Raw genomic sequence first — 16,943 nt, forward strand, 5'->3', positions numbered from 1 at the left:
ATGTAATTAAAAATCTACCAACAAAGAAAAGCCTAGGCCCTGATCAATTCACTACTAAATTCTACAAGAAATTTAGACAAGACCTAACACCTCTACTTCTCAAACTCTTTAATGAAATTGAAAGAGAAGCAATACTCCCAAATTCATTCCTGAAGCAAGCATTACTCTGATACCAAAACCAGCAAAGGACCCGATGAAGAAAGAGAGTTACAGGTGAATCTCCTTGTAAACATAGGTGCAAAAATTTTCAAGAAGATACTGGCAAACAGAATGCAGCAAATCATCAGGATTATACACCATGACCAAGTGAGATCACCTCAGGGACGCAGTGATATTTCAACATTCATAAATTAATAAATATAATACACCATGTTAACAGAGCCAAGGGCAAAAATCATATGATCATCTCAATAGATGCAGAAAAGCTTTTGACAGAGTCCAGCACCCACTCATGATAAAATACCTTCAGAAAATTGGAAGAGATGGTCTTTATCTCAATCTGATAAAAGCCATCTATGACAGACCAACAGCCAACATCATAGTAAATGGACAAAAACTGAAAGCTTTCTCTCTAAAATCAGGAACAACACAAGAATGTCTACTGTGTCCACTGTTACTTAACATAGTCCTGGAAATGTTAGCCGGAGCAATTAGACAAGAGAAAGAAATAAATGGATTAACAATAGGAAAGGTGGAAGCTAAATTATCTTATTTGCAGATGACATGATCCTCTACAAAGAAGATCCCAAACCTCCACTAAAAGACTGCTAGATTAAATAAGCAAATTCATTAGTGTAGCTGGATACAAAATCAACACTCAAAAGTCAATAGTCTTCATATACTACTGTGATAAAAACAGAATAGCACTGGCAAAAAACAGACCTGAAGATCAGTGGAACAGAAGATGTAGAAACAACTCCAGACATACTCAGCCACCTTATCTTTGACAAAGGTGCCAAACACATTCACTGGCAGAAAGATATCCTCTTTAATAAATGGTGCTGGAAAAACTGGCTCTGCACATGCGAAAGATTAAAATTGGACCCATATCTTTCAGCATGCACTGAACTAAATTCAAAATGGATCAAAGATCTAAATATTAAAATAGAAACATTAAATCTGCTGGAAAATAGAATAGGTAAAACTCTTGAGGTCACTGGTGTAGGCAGAGACTTTATGAATAAAACCTGATTGCATAGGAACTACCACAAAGACTCAACAACTTGGATCTCATCTTATTAAAAAGCTTTTGCACAGCAAGAAAAACCACCGAGTGAAAAGACAGCCCACATTGTGGGAAAATTTTTTGCCAGCTTTTCCTCTGACCAAGAATTACTATCAAGAACATACACAGAACTCAAAAAGATCAGACCTCCTAACTTTAAAGGCCCAATCCAAAAATGGGCATTTGAGATGAATACACACTTCTTAGGTGAAGAAATATAAACAACAAATAAATGTATGAAAAAATGTTCAGCATCATTGATCATTTGAGAGATGTAAATTAAAACAACACTGAGATTCCATCTCACCCCAGAAAGAAGGGCTATCATCAAGAAATCAACCGATAACAAATGCTGGCAGGGCTGTGGGGAAAAAAGGAACCCTGCTCCACTGTTGGCGGGAGTGTAGACTGGTGCAACCACTGTGGAAATCAGTCTGGAGATTCCTCAAAAAACTAAGATTGGAGGTCCCATTTGACTCAGCTATTCCCCTTCTGGGTATTTTTCCAGAAGAACTGAAAACATCATACCACAGCAATATATGTGCACCCACATTTATAGCAGCACAATTTGTAATACCTAGATCTTAGAAAGAACCCAAATGCCCATCAATCAAGGAATGGTTAAAAATATGTTTTTTTTACATTGGAGTATTAATCATAAAGAAGGATAAACTGATGACTTTGATAGGTAAATGGATACAACTCGAGACCATACTCATAAGTGAAATAAACCAGTTGCACATGTGTAAATATCATACTGTCTCCCTAGTATGAGAAGCTGAAAGAGTTAAATAAGGTCCAAAATGTACAATAATAGATCTTGTAAAATGAAAAGAAACTTTAAAAGGAAAGAGAAACTGGAACAGGGGAATGAAGTAAAGAAGGAAGGGAAAAGAAAAAAACAATATATATACATATATATTTAAAAAATCAGATAGTTATATAGCAGGTTTCTCTTAGTTCATTAAAAAGAAAGGTTTGTGCTAATATTGTTTGGACAATTAAATGCCTATATCTTGTACTCTGAGTAACGGATTTAAAGATAACAGTATGCAGTGTATTAACCATTGCTACCCTCCTAATACCTTGTTTTGAAATTTTGGGGGTTTTTTCTCTTTAAAATGAAAAAAAAAATCTCATGTGGATAGTGGCTAACATTATCAAATAATGCAACTGTAGATTTTAAAAGAAATTTAAGAAGCATAAAACTAAACAGAATGTGTCTCTGTATAGATCCTGATCCAAACAAAACATAGAAAATGGCCCAGGTTAGAAGAAATCCAGCAGGAAAAGAAGGAAGGAAATTTTTATTAAATCTTTGGAGAAATGTTAACATTGGTAGGATTATTTTATTAAAGAGTTGTTCTTTTCTTAGGGATAATAATAGTATTGTTATTTTTTAAAATATATTTTGGAGAATCTTTATAGCTGAAATGACCTGATGTTTGATATTTATCACAAACTAATCAAGGATGAAGAGTAGGGAAGAATACAGAAGGAAGATTAGCCATTGTTAATTTTTTATTGATATATGGTGTAATGCATGATAGGTACATTTGTTTTAGGGAATTGGTACATGTATATTATATCTTGATCATTTTCAATCTCCTCTCCCTTTCCGACCCTTCCCCATCTCTAAAAAGTCTACCTTTTAGCCGAGCTTGCATGATAAGCAGTTAGGGATTTAACTAACACCAGCAGTGTTTTTGTATACATGAGAAAATATCTAAAAAATTCTTTTTAGAAAAGGAAGTAGGAAAATCACAAAATTAACTGGTGGTTCACTCAGGTAAAAAGCATATAGTTAGATTAACAGCCTGACATTTCAGTATTTATATTAAATATCAACACGATAAATGCTTCTATTAAAAGACAAAAACTCTCAGTCTAACAAAATACTCATCAACACGCTGATTGCAAGAAACCCATGCTGATTGCAGGGGAAATGTTTCAAACCATAACAGTTCATAAAGAACAAGGATCCCCTTCACAAAGGAAGATACAACATTCTAAATCTCTTGTGTACCAAATAATATAGACTCAAAATCTATAAAACAACATTTCAGAAAATTATGTAAGTAAACAAATAATTTGGGGATATTTTGACATATTTCTCTCAGTAACTGAGAACAAACAGATGAAAATCAGTAAAGATATATAACATCTGAACAATTTAACCAGCAAATGTGAACAAATGAGAGTATATAAAAAACTATCTCTAAGACCCTGCAGAATATACCATCTTGTCAAGTAACTTATAGAAAAGCTACTCTGTTTTTAAAAGTGTCTGTACAATACGTGTAAAAATTAACCATGTACTAGATTATAATGTCTCAGCATTTCTCAAAAGATGAAATTACTAAAGTTTATTATTTGATCATAATGCAATTAAGTTAGAAATTGGTAATTGCTATATGGCAAAATTTGTAGGACACAATTAATGCCATTCTTAGAGGTACAAAGATCCCTGTGTGAAGATACAGGTAAGAAGAAAGGTTGAAAGGTCTGTATCTCAGCATCCATTTCAAGCAGTTAGAAAAAGAATAACAAAGTAAATTAAAAAAAACTAGAAGAACAGGTACTTTATTAATAAATTAAGAAATCAGTATAAAAATACAAAACCAAGCTGGGCATGTTGACAGATGCCTGTAATCCTAGCACTCTGGAGGCTGAGGCCAGAGGACCACCATGAGTTCAAGGTCAGCCTGAATTATAAAGCAAGACTCTTTCTCAAAAAATAACAACAAAAAAGGAATAATAGTAATACTATTGTATAGATTAATGTAAATTTACATGGATGCCATTAATATAGTAACATATGTATGTATATAATATATCCAGCAGAATAGAAAAACAAACTGATCCATTCATGTAAGAAAACTTGAAATTTACTAAGTATGGCATTCCAGATCAGTAGGGAAAAGAATAGATTTTTTTGCTAGGTCAAATGATAATATGGAAGGAAAATAAAATTGAGTCCCTGTCTCACACCTTACACAAATATCAGTTTTGGAAACATTGCAAACTTTTAAGAGAAAATACGAAGAGCAAACTTTAAAAGAAAATATAGAATACCCTCATGACTTGTGGGTAGGAGAGGGTTCCATAAGTAAAACAAACAAATACAAACTATAAAGAATTGTATATTTAACTACATTGAAAGTAAATTCTGTAGCCCCACCCCAAAGAAAACTTATGAAGAAATAAAAAAGCTATAGATTGAGATGAGTAACTTGAATAATATATAATTAACACATGATTAACATCCAGGATAGATAATGCACTTTAGCAAATTAGCAAGAAAAGCATAAGCCAGTATAAAAATAGTAGATGCTAACACACAAGTCATGGCAGAAAAAAATTCCAGTACCCAATGAACATGAAATTTTAAAAATGTACATTAAACCTGCCAAGAGACATCATTTCATAATCATCAGATCAGCAGAAGTTAGCAGTTTGTGTCTGTCAAAATAATCAATACATACATACATTGATCTATTTTTAGGAAATTATCTTACAGGTGCATTTACACATTGTAAAGTCATTCATTTATAACAGCACTCATTGCTGCATTATTTGTAGTAGCAAAATAGTGGAAATATTCCAAATGTCCATCAATTTCTGTCAAGTTAAATAAGGCACAGAAAGTTACAGTGGGTGAAAGAGGCTTCTCTGTGTGTTGAAAGGGAATTTCAAGTTAAAAGACGTTAAAAGAACATATAAAATGCTCCTTTTTAAGCCAGGTGTGGCGTTGCATGCCTGTACTCCCAGTATCCTGGGAGGCTGAAGCAGGAGGATTGCAAGTTCAAGCGCAGCCTGGACAACTTTGCTGACTTTTAAAGACCCTCTCTCAAATTAAAATAAATAAATAAATAAAAGAGGGATGTAGGTCAGTGCAAAGGCCCTGGGTTCAATCCCTAGTACCAAAACCACCCCCCAAAAATTCCCTTTTTGTCATTGTGAGAAAAGAGGAAGACGATGTGTGGTTACACTTAACGTGTGCATAGTTTGTCTACATAGGACAGCTCTGGGGAAAGGGGAGCAAGGGAACACACAGATAACAGGTACCTTTTATACCAAACATCTTTTTGGTACCATTAAGAAATTTTTAACTGGTTTTATGTATGCTTTTTTTGGAAAGTAGTAAATAATACCCCCCCTCCAAAAAAGGTAGTAAATATTCATTTCTGTATTTTAAAGTGTGGGATTTGGAATTATACTACTTGGATTTAAATCCCAGCTTTCATTCTTACTGGCTCTGTGAACTGGTATAAAGTGTTTACTTTTCCTATATCCCATTTTAATCACCTATAAAATGACAGTGTTAACAGTCACAGCACCTACAACTTCCTCAAAGTCAGTGTGATGTAAAACCCAGGAAAGCCAGGGAGCACGTTTGTTCAGCACAGAACTCCAGCATGTGTCACTTACTTAAGTGGTTTTGAGGCACCACAGAGCTGTAATTATATTTCATAATGTGTTTGCTTATATCTGGAAGTCTAAACATCTTTTATAAATTTTAACTATCAGTAGCATACACTATTTCAAAACCTGTGGTCTTAGAATAAAACAATATTTTAGTAAGTGCCATCTTTCTGAATTTAGCAGCTCTGTGGATCAGCAAAGTATGTTCTGGTTTTTCTCTGACATATATACTTTTCTTTTAGAAATGTGAACATAATTTGAGCAAGCCAGAATTTAATCCAACATCTATCAAATTCAAAATCCAGCTGGTTGCTGTGTGAGTATTTTGGGGCTGGTGTTTTGGGTTACTGATTCTGGTCTTAGTGTTTTCAGTTTTGTTTTGTTTTGTTTTGTTTTTAAATACAAAATGTATTTACTCTTGGTCTAAAAAAAAAAGAAAATTATATTAGAATAATCTTGTCATTGTGTTCACGTTTTGAATTGAGTTACATACCATGAAGTTTAAGGTAAATCTATACACATAGAATCAAGAGTGTTAGTGTTAGGAACACAGAAATGTAGTATGGTCTGGGGCAATGTGCTGTGTTGACTTTTGGGTGGAGTCACTAGTCATTCATTACAAATTATAAAGTACCTAAGTTTGGGAGTAATCTTTTTAAAATTTAAACATAACAAAGTATACTAAATTGCCAGGTATATTGGGACACACCTGTAATGCCAGTTATGTGGGAGGCTAAGATAGAATCAAAAGTTTGAGCCCAGCCTAGGCAACTTAGACTGTCTTTCAAAATAAAAACTAAAAGTGGCTGGGGATGTACCTTCATGGTAGAGCATCCCGAGTTTCCATCCACAGCACTTCAAAAAATAAATTAATTAATAAAGTACAGCAAAGTAAAGTGTATTCCTGAAACAAGGTTCACTTTCTTTACCTGTATCCTGATAATATTGTGTGGAATAAAAATGATTTAAGTTAGCATTAACTCATTGGGACTTGTCAGTGGAAGGAAATTTTATGTGTAAAAACCACTTTGCAAAAAAGAAAAATGTTTTGAAAAATGAGGAAATTTGTGTAACCTTAGAGTAGGAAAGCCCTTCCTCAGCAAGTCAGGAAACCCAGAAACTAGTAGGGAGAAGAGACACCACTGGGCAAAGTGAAGCATGAAATTAACAGCAGGGTCCTGTGACGGACAGTAGAGCAGGAAGGGATACCCATTTAGCACTCGTGACAAAAGTATAACAGCCCTGGCTTATAGAATTCCAATTGGAAACACAAAAATAGAGGCGATGAGGTGGGAGTGAGGCAAAGAATCTGAACCAGCATAGTAGCATACGCCTGTAAACTCAGCACTTGGGAGGCTGAGGCAAGAGGATTGCTGCTAGTTTAAGGCCAGCCTGAACTACGTAGCGAGACCCTGTCTCAAAAACAAAACACAGGGCCGGGGATATAGCTCAGTGGCACAAGCACCTGCCTGGCAAGCGCAAGGTCCTGAGTTCAATTCCTGGTACCAAAAACTAAAACAAAAACAATAACACCAGGTGTGGTTGCATAGACCTATAAGCCCAGCTACTTGGGAGGCTGAGGCTACAGGAAAATCACCCAGCAGTCTTAATAAAGATGCTCTGGCCCTACCTCAGGCGTGCTGAATCTACATCCTGGGTAGGGGAACCTTGAATTTCAATTAAGATACTCTAGTAATCCTGCTGTTCACCATGAAAAATATCTAGTTTGAGGTCAAAATGCCTTCTTGCCTAGATTCTAAGATGTACTTTTTTCCTTTTGTATTTCTTCAGTAGATCTTACCTTACATTAATATATGCACAATAACTAAAGGTTATGCATGCTTTGTTGCAAGCCCTTGGCAAAGCAATTTTTGTACATACTGGTTAACTTACCCTTTACAATAAGCTCAAGAGATAAATGCCCTTACTGTTCTACTTCTATAGTTGAAAAGCCAGATCACAGAGAGCATCAGTTTTAGAAAGCAGTCTCTCGGTCTGTAGACACTGAGCTGCCATTTGGTGTTGGGCAGTTCTGAGTCCAGACCAAGCATACTTAAGCACAGTTTTCTGCTGTCTTACTTAGAGGCAGCATGACATAGTAGTTAAGACCAGGGACACTAGAGCCAGGCTGCCCGGATGTGAAATCCTCACACTGCCACTTACCATGCCCAGGTTGTTCATTCTAACAACGGAGATAACAGCAGTACTTTGGTACTCCGGTTCCAGGAGGCATGACAGCTTACCAAATTGCTTTGGCTCTAAAAGGGTAGCAAGTCCTAAGGCAGTTGATGCCGATAGGTTCTAGCTTACACGTGGACTAAACAAATGATGAACAGGGTATAAACTTTCCTCATCTAGATGCATCGAGTACCCAAATTTGACCAGCTTCAAAGTACTTGAGTAGTACCAAGGTATGACCTTGTAGTAGTATTACCTTGTAGTAGTATGACCTGTAGTAGTAATAAGACCTGCTTCATGAAGTTGTCATGAAGATGACATGAAATAATACTTACAAGGTACTTAGGACATTGCTTGACATGTGGTAAGAATACATTGTTATAGCCCTATAATATATTGTTATATGAGATTTGGATCTTATAACCAATACCTTCTACAATTATAAAAATGAATTATTAAGATCTCCAAACTATATCTAATAAATCCCCAAAATATAATAATACAGAAAGTGTCTGTCATGATACATATACACACACACACACACACACACACACACACCCCTACGTATAGGCTCTAAACTAGCTCTGTATGTATAGGCCATAGTCTAAGATTTGAGATAGAATTCATAATCAGTTTGGTTTCATATCTAGTCTCTTACTATGCTAATATGACTTTAAATTTCTTTTTCTTTTACAAATTCTAATTAACATGAAGAATTTATTTGTTGTACTAGCTTAAAAAGAGAAAATAATTTCAAAAGACTCCAGTAAACATTAATACTTTTTTATTCATTGGCAGCAATTATATTCCAGAAGTGAGAATCATGTCAATTCCCAACCTTCGCTACATGAAGGTTAGTACCTCACTTACTAACAGAACGAACTGACTGACCAGGGATGTGCGCATGTGTGTATATTTGGAATGGGTTGCAGTGAGCAGTATAGGAAAAAAGAATAATAAAGGAATTGTGACTTTAAGTTTCTTAAACTTAGATTCGTGACATTAACACCTTTAAAATGTATGCAGAAGGAGCCGGGTACACACACTGTAAAGGTAGAATCATAGGGGGAGAAAAGAGGGATAATGACATCACACCCTGTGATGCAGGCATCTTTCCGTCATCTGCAGCCCGGAGGTTCTCCATGGCCTCATGTGTTTATGCATCTGACCACAGATCAGCTAGAGCACTTCTTTACCACAGCCTTGCTCTTCCTTGGAATCCTCATCCATACCTCTTCCTCCGTGCTCTCCCAGTGAATTATAGAATACTCTGTAGCAGGCTTTGTAGCTCTTCCTTTCTTTAGCTCATGGGAACATACAGTCCTTTATATAGTGCTTGTTCATTTGAAAGAGTATTTTACTAACCTCAAGAAAGCACCAAATAAGGGCAAACTATCATGACACAAGAAGTCTTAAAAGATTTTTATAAGTCTTGGTATGTCATTATTTTCTATGTTAAAAATCTGGCTAGGCTGTGGCTCTGTTATTTTATTTATGGGGCTTCCTTCTTTCAGTCCTGAAGTGGCAACCTGATTAGGACAATCACTTAGCTAATGTGTATTCCTCAGGATGTCTGGATCTAGTAACCAACTGGTTCTTCTGTGGGATGCTTCTCATTTCCTCAGTGAAATAGCAGCTCCCAAGAGCACGTAGCCTAACATACTGATAACAGACCGGTGAATACTGAGAATTCGTCCATGAGGCGGATAGGTAGGCGTCGTTGCTCAGGAGTGATGGGGAGATGACTCTGTAAAATATTTGGTATGACAGCTAAGAAAATGGACCCGTGTGACACATGGCACATGTCTGAGAGATGTTTTTCTTCCCCAGGAGAGCCAGGTCCTCCTGACTCTTACAAATCCTGTGGAAAACCTCACACATGTGACTCTGTTGGAGTGTGTGGAGGGGGACCCTGATAATACGTACAGCACTGCGAAGGTAGGGCACTGGGTTTCCTCCTGACGTACCCTCACTGTGCCACACTGGCTTCACTTGATTTGGCTTTAAAAGGACTCTACACTCTCACTCATTTCCACCTCTACTCAGCAAGTTCTTCTGATTCTGCTTCCTAAGGCTTTTACTTTATCCTCAGAGACACTGCCACTATCCTGTTGGAAGGTATCATTTCTTGCTTGCTCTGTGACCTCACTTTTTAGTACACACCCTGCTCCATTTCAGTCTATCTCTGTATTGCCACCAGGCCGGTTTTTCTAAAATCTATTTGTGTACAGCATGCTGATTATTTAGTATCTCAGTGACTTTAAGATGAAGTCCAAATTCTTTGGCATAACATACAAATGAATTCTGGCTCCAGCACGACCTTCCTCCATATCCACAAATTTCACATTCTCCAAATTGTCCATATTAGTGATTATGAGCCGAGCAGACCTAGTGGATTAAGAACTTTTCATGGTGGAGAAGAAAAACAACAGCCGCCCACTGTGCTGCTGGCTCCTAGGGGAGACCCAGAGCTGGGTGAGGCTTTTAAAGAAACTCCTCAGCCTGTGCCTCCAGACTATTTATTTAAAGATAAAACATTCTCAACTTTGTATGTCTAAATACCAACAGGCTTTTAAAAAGGCGGCTATGCAAGATGTTCTTGGACCTTGGTGTTAGAAATGATCCTAATAATCAAAATCTGCACACTCCTGAAAAAAGTGTATATTCTATTCTTTGTACCTAGAATGCCTCCTGCAGGTCCCCGTTTCTCTAGCACGTATGCCCTTTCATTTGTTAGGATTCATGTGAAGTATCATTTCCTTTTGAAAGCTGGTACAAGTATGTCTTTTCTAGATTCCATCTCCCCAAATAAAGTATACATAGCATATGCTTAAATCATGTTTTTTACCTCCAGGTTAGTTGAATAAATGAAATATGGCCTATTTTTTGCTACTGAGTGATTTTTCTAATACTGGAAATTTGGGGATAAGAACTTCGGATCCTGTTGTGTTGGTGCACACCAGTAATCCCAGTACTCAAGAGGCTGAAGCAGGAGGACTGCCACACCTTTAGGCCATAATAATGAGTTCAAGGCCAGCCTAGACTACAAAACAAGATCCTGGGCCAGGGATGTAGCTCAGCGGTACAAGCACCTGCCTGGCAAGCGCAAGGTCCTGAGTTCAATTCCCAGTACCCACAAAAAAAAAAAAAAAAAAAAAAACAAGATCCTGCCTCAAAACAAAAACACAAAACTTTGATTCTGTACTACTAACCCATAATTCAGCATGATACTCATAAATTGGTAGTTATTGTTATTCAATAGAATTATTGAAAGCGCCTGCCTGGCAAGCGCAAAGTCGTGAGTTCAGTTCCCGGTACCGGAGAAAAAACAAAAAAAAAGAATTATTGAATAGAATTATTATTCAATAAAATTGGTAGTTATTGTTATTCAGATAATCTTATTAGAGAATGTCTTTAGCTCTTTTTTTCTTTCTGCTCTTTAATGATTTAAAGATGCCATTTATCTCCCCTTGCTTCCTTTTTAAAAATAACATTAATAGGCAGCTCCCACTAGGAGGTAGAAACAGTTGGCTGGTGCATATACCCAACTTGAAAATTTGTTGTCTTTCTCTATATATACCAGCCCTACTACATTTGTGTGCATAATTAGAAATACGTTTGGAGTTGTATCTGTTATCCTCTGAGCAAATCAGAGACAGCATTAAAGTAAGTCTAAAGAATGCATAACTCTTTAGCATAACCATAAATATACCCAGTTATTCCTATGTTGGAGCTAATGTTTCTCTTTAGTGTCTTTTTTTAAAAAAATGAACTGTTTCCAAAAAAAGGTAAAAAAATACAACACCCATGTACTCCTCATTCTCATAAGAAGTAAAACATTAAAATAAATAAATACAAAAGGAACAAAAAGTAAAAATAATGTTAGAGACATGGTGAGGTACCCTGCAATTGCCCTGCTTGAATTCTCCTTTGCAGCCCACATGAAGCAAGCGCTCGACTTTATCATTCCCAGAAGTGTCTTCATTTGTCTATTTTTACTACGAATGTCTGTATTCCTAAGCAATGTTTTTAACCTCCATATGTAAAGAGCATAATGTCATATGTGTCTGGAAAGTTGCTGTTTACTTTGTATGTCTAGGTCAGCGTAGTACTGGCCACATTCTGTTGCGTGACAGTCCCACAGCACACCCGTCCCCTCTATTGCTCACCAGGTGGTGGTGCCTCCCAAAGAGCTCGTGTTGGCTGGCAAGGACGCCGCAGCAGAGTATGATGAGCTGGCAGAGCCCCAGGACTTTCAGGATGATCCTGAGTGAGTGATCTTGTTTGTGATCCTAAGTAACGGTTGGCTCACTTGCATATCTTATCTTCTCATTTTTTTACCTGGATTATTGCATATAACACTTTTTCCTTACAAAAATAAACACTGTGTAAATGTGGGAAATATATCTAATAAAACTATCCCACTGTCAGAGATGAACACTGTGACCATTTTGGTGTTTGTCCTTCCAGATACTTCTTCCACCATAAAGTATTCTGTGAACTGCTTGTTAGCTTTTGTTTTTCACTTAAATGTATATTGTTACATGTTAACGAAACTTTTCAAGTGTATGATTTTTTTGTTTGGTTTGGTTTGGTTTGTTTTTTTGCGACAGGGTCTCGCTATGTTACTATGTAGTTCAGGCTGGCCTTGAACTCACTATGTAGCCCATGCTGGCCTCCAATGCAAAGCAATCCTCAGCCTCCCACATACTGGGATTACAGGCATGTGGCACCATACCCCCAACTTCAAGTGTAAGATTTTTAATGGTTGGGGATTAAACACAGCATTTGGTTCCTATCCATTTATCACTGAGTTTGTTTCCACCCACTTAAAGTGATTAATAGATTGTACTCTCTCTTAGTAACTAAGAAGTAACAAAACAAACACTTTGAGCTTGGTGCAGTGATGAACACCTGCAAGGCCACTACTTAGGAGTCAGAGGCAGAAGAATCACAAACTTGAGACCAGATTCGCAAACAGTGAGACCCTGACTCAAAATTTAAAAAATAAATAAAAAGGGCTGGGGATGTAGCTCAGTGGTAGAATAACACTGAGTTCCATCCCCAGTACCACCACCACCACACACACAAAAATTTTCCCTTGGTTAGGAATGCAGTAGTCAGGATCCAGTCTAAAATTATATTCCCCATGCCCAGAAAAAAAAAAAAAAAACCAGTCTAAAATTATATTCCCCATGCCCAGAAAAAAAAAAAAAAAATAGAAAATAAAATTATATCCATGTTTTGAGCAGATAGAATTTAATAATAAAGAATTACTGCCTAGTGCAGTGAGACTCACCTGTCTGTAACCCAAACACAGGAGGATTGCAAGTTCAAGGCAAGGCCAGCCTATAGCAAGCCTATAGCAAGACCTTGTCACAGTAGCCCCTGCAGAAAAAAAAAGTTTCTAACTTAAAGGGTTAAAAAGAACTCTGAAGTTCCTGTGACACAGCTAACATCCCTAGGGCTGTGGGAACCAAAAGAAATAGTTAGAAATATTAAAATTCAAACTACAGAGCCAAGCGTGGTGGTGCATGCCCTAATCCCAACACCTGGGAAGCGGAGGTAGGAGGATCACCACAAGTTCGAGGCCTGCCAGGACTACATAGTGAGTTTAGGGATGGCCTGAATTACATAGCAAGACCCTGTCTCAGAAAATAAAATGAAACGAAAATTCCAATTGCAAGAGCAGAACTAGAAGCTTCCAAATACAAAATAACATTAAGCAATGAAAACGCTAATCACGCCAATTTGGTCAGTACACATTGTATATATGTATTGCAGTATCACACTGCACCTCGTGGCTCTGTAGTTTTTATGTGTTAATCAAAAATGTTAAGACAGTGTTTGAAGCTGGGCATGGTGGCACATGCGTATAATCCCAGCACTTGAGAGACTGAGGCAGGAGGATCCTTATGAGTTCAAGACCAGCCTGGGCTACAAAGGGAGCTCAAGGTCAGCCTGAACTGCATAGCGAGACCCTGTCTCAAAAAGACAAAAAAAAGAAAAGATAGTGTTGAGGTAGAAATTCCAACTACCCTGATTTGATCTTCATATGTTGTATCTTTGTATTAAATTATTGCACTGGTCCCTAAAAATATGTACAGTTGAAATAAGTTAATGACAGATAAGTAAAGAATGTACTTAAATTCAGAAGCTTAAAGGAGGAACCCCAACGACCTGAAAGTCAGGAGTGCTAGGGAGGTGGGGAGGAGACGCGTGCTGCTGGCATCTCAGAGTGGCAGGAGAGCAGCACAATGCAGCTGGTCAGCCAGGAACTGGAAAACCAACTGGATACTGCCATTCCTGGGTGAAGAAGAGTAGCTAGGGTGAGCCCCACAAGAACCACCCCAGATGGGAAGCTGAGGAGGAGGAACGAGACCCTTCTCCCCTAAGCTTCTACCACCTGTGGAGCTTCTGAGTCCTCTGCTGATAGGACCTAGCAGAGAGCCAGATGCCAAAGCAGAAGCGGATTTAGCAGAGTCCTGTCCAACAGCTTGATAAACTAGCACAGGGGACATTTAAAGTTTTTCATAGAATGGATCAAAAACTACCTCAACACGATACTGGAGAGAAGACAAAACGGGATGGGTTGGAAAAATAAAATGAAGGCAATGAAGGAAAGGTAAGGCACAGGGATGGCTGAACCTCAGTAACCTTCAGACAATACCCAGACAGGTGTTTTGTTGTTCGATATTATTCTATGTTATTCTAATAATATAGAACTTTGTCATTCCATATTATTAGACACCCCCCCTTCAGAGGTCTTTTAAAAAGTCTCCACTTGTATACAAAGATAAATATAAAAGAATGTTTATACCACCTGATTTATAATAACTAGGCAGCAGCTACAATGTACAGTGGTTGTGGTAAACTTGTGATTGAATACTATGCAACCATTATATAGAATGTAGATTTATATATTCCAATATGGTAAGGTGTTTGTGATAAACAGTTTAAAAAGCTAATTATAGCTGGCTGTGGTGGTGCATGCCTGTAATCCCAGCACTTGGGAGGCTGAGGCAGGAGGGTTCTGCAAGTTCAAGGCCAGCCTGAACTACATAAGACCCTGTCTCAAAAAAGAAACCCAAAATAAATAAATGCAAGTTACAGTCTCATTTGTGTTAAGTATGCAGAAAAATGTAAGCTTCTAGAAAAGTATCTGATACATTAAGAACCAGAGTATTTACAGTTTATCTGTATGCTGATAGCAAGAACAAAGGGAAGGATTTACCTTTTCCCAACTGAATTTGTTGTCTACATTTACTTTCATAATACTCAGAAAATAAAGAGATCAGTGTGTGCTGGAGACGCTGGTTAGTGCTGATAAATAGGATGTGATGATCATATCGTACTAGAAATGTACTTCCGTGCAATGTGGCTGTCGGTCTCAGTGCTCTGGCTGACCTGTGACCTGCCTAATCGCTGTTTATTCCTTCCATAGCATTATAGCCTTTAGAAAGGCCAACAAAGTGGGCATTTTCATCAAAGTCACTCCACAGCGTGAGGAGGGCGAAGTGACCGTCTGCTTCAAGATGAAGCATGATTTTAAAAACCTGGCAGCTCCCATCCGCCCCAGTGAAGAAAGTGACCAGGGCATAGAAGTCATCTGGCTCACCCAGCACGTGGAACTCAGCTTGGGTCCGCTTCTCCCTTAAGAGCGTCCCTGGTGGGCAGATCCCACCAGCAGCATTATCACCACAAACCCATGTTAAAATGTGGAAGCTGCTGCTTCATTAGACCTTGTTTGTAACGCTGTACCATGCACTACTGAATCTTTCTCCCAGGAGTGGAGCATAGGACAGGCACTGGGAACAGGGTAACTGCTACTCCTCTTGCAGTCTCCTCTGTTGGCACCAGTAAGTCTGTGGCTCCCTCACTCTGCCCTGCACGTTGCGTAACAGCAGCACAGTTCCATCCCAGTGAAGGGACGGCTGTTCCTCACAGTGGTGTTAAATTGACCACAGAGAAACAGACCATACTGTCTCTCAATCTGATCTCACAAAGGATCAGTCTGACAAACAAAACTTAAAATGATAACCCAATGCTGGACCCGCTACTTGTCCAGCGCTGGTGTCAGTGTAGCGACTGCTTTCTGCCTTCCATTCACTGTGGTTGCGCAGTCTAAAACATATCCCTTCACTTGCCCTCACGGCTCTCACTTTGCCACAGATTTCCGTATAGCAGGAAGATAGCAGTCATACTGTCTTTCGTTTTGTGATGATTAAAAAAAACCTGTGTAATTCTTAAGGTGTTCTTCCTTTGCCCCCTTCTAAGTGAATACAGGACACTTATTTATCTGTTGCTCTTAAATTTTTTCACAGAAGAATGTGGAACTTTTTCTTTTAATAAAAATTTCAGAAGGAAGCAGTTACTTGCTATCACCAGGCACAGTGGCCCGTGGCCATACTCCCTGCTACTGAGGAGGTGCAGGCAGGAAGATTGGAAGTTCAAGGCCAACCTGGGCAACTTGGTGAGACCCTGTCTCAAAATAAAATAAAAAGGGCTGGGATGTAGCTCAGTGAGGCCCTGGGCTCTAGCCCTAGAACTTTAAAAAAATGGGGTAGCAAACTGGATTCATTTAAAGTATTGCCACATTACGCAGGTCTGGATGCTGCCACCAGAGGCGATCTTTGTACTCTTAACTCCCTGTCCCTCTGCTCCGCTCTGCCTGCTTCACTCAGTAAAGTGTTCTGAGTAATTGGGACTTGGAAGGAGCCCAAGGAAAGCCTGAGGGACAAGTTCACTTCTGGAATGCAGAAAACATTTTTAAAGTTAGAACTTTAGCATGATCTGAACTAATGTTCTTTCCACTAATTTGAAGGGGAAATTACCTCTTACAATCTCTTGAATCCCAAACCAGATATTAAGTAAAACAACTTTTCCTTTTACAGCGGTTAAGATTTTTGTCCTATGATGTTTTTGGGTTTTTTTCTGTTTTGTTTTTTGTTTTTGTCTTTTTGAGACAGGGTCTCTATGCAGTTCAGGCTGGCCTTGAGCTTACTTTGTAGCCCAGGCTGGTCTCGAACTCACAAGGATCCTCCTGCCTCAGCCTCCAGAGTGCTGGAATTATAGGCATGTGCCACCATGCCCGGCCCTATGATGTTTCAAATAA

The 16,943-nt window shown here is 38.3% G+C and overlaps 1 protein-coding gene across 2 annotated transcripts in view; it reads left to right on the forward strand.

The window, feature by feature from the left end:
* Dctn4 (dynactin 4 (p62)) overlaps positions 1 to 16,078 on the forward strand; it is a 36,479-nt gene extending 20,401 nt beyond the window's left edge. For both annotated transcript variants that reach the window (XM_013512222.1, XM_005380566.2), the window contains exons 9-13: positions 5,893 to 5,966; positions 8,627 to 8,681; positions 9,659 to 9,766; positions 12,001 to 12,098; positions 15,273 to 16,078. In XM_013512222.1, coding sequence (XP_013367676.1) covers positions 5,893 to 5,966; positions 8,627 to 8,681; positions 9,659 to 9,766; positions 12,001 to 12,098; positions 15,273 to 15,486 — 549 coding nt within the window. In that variant the 3' untranslated portion in view covers positions 15,487 to 16,078. The remainder of the gene's footprint in view (positions 1 to 5,892; positions 5,967 to 8,626; positions 8,682 to 9,658; positions 9,767 to 12,000; positions 12,099 to 15,272) is intronic.
* The last annotated feature ends 865 nt before the right edge of the window (positions 16,079 to 16,943 follow it).

The sequence above is a fragment of the Chinchilla lanigera genome, unplaced genomic scaffold, assembly GCF_000276665.1.
Source record: "Chinchilla lanigera isolate Chin_1 unplaced genomic scaffold, ChiLan1.0 scaffold00014, whole genome shotgun sequence".
Lineage (NCBI taxonomy): Eukaryota > Metazoa > Chordata > Mammalia > Rodentia > Chinchillidae > Chinchilla > Chinchilla lanigera.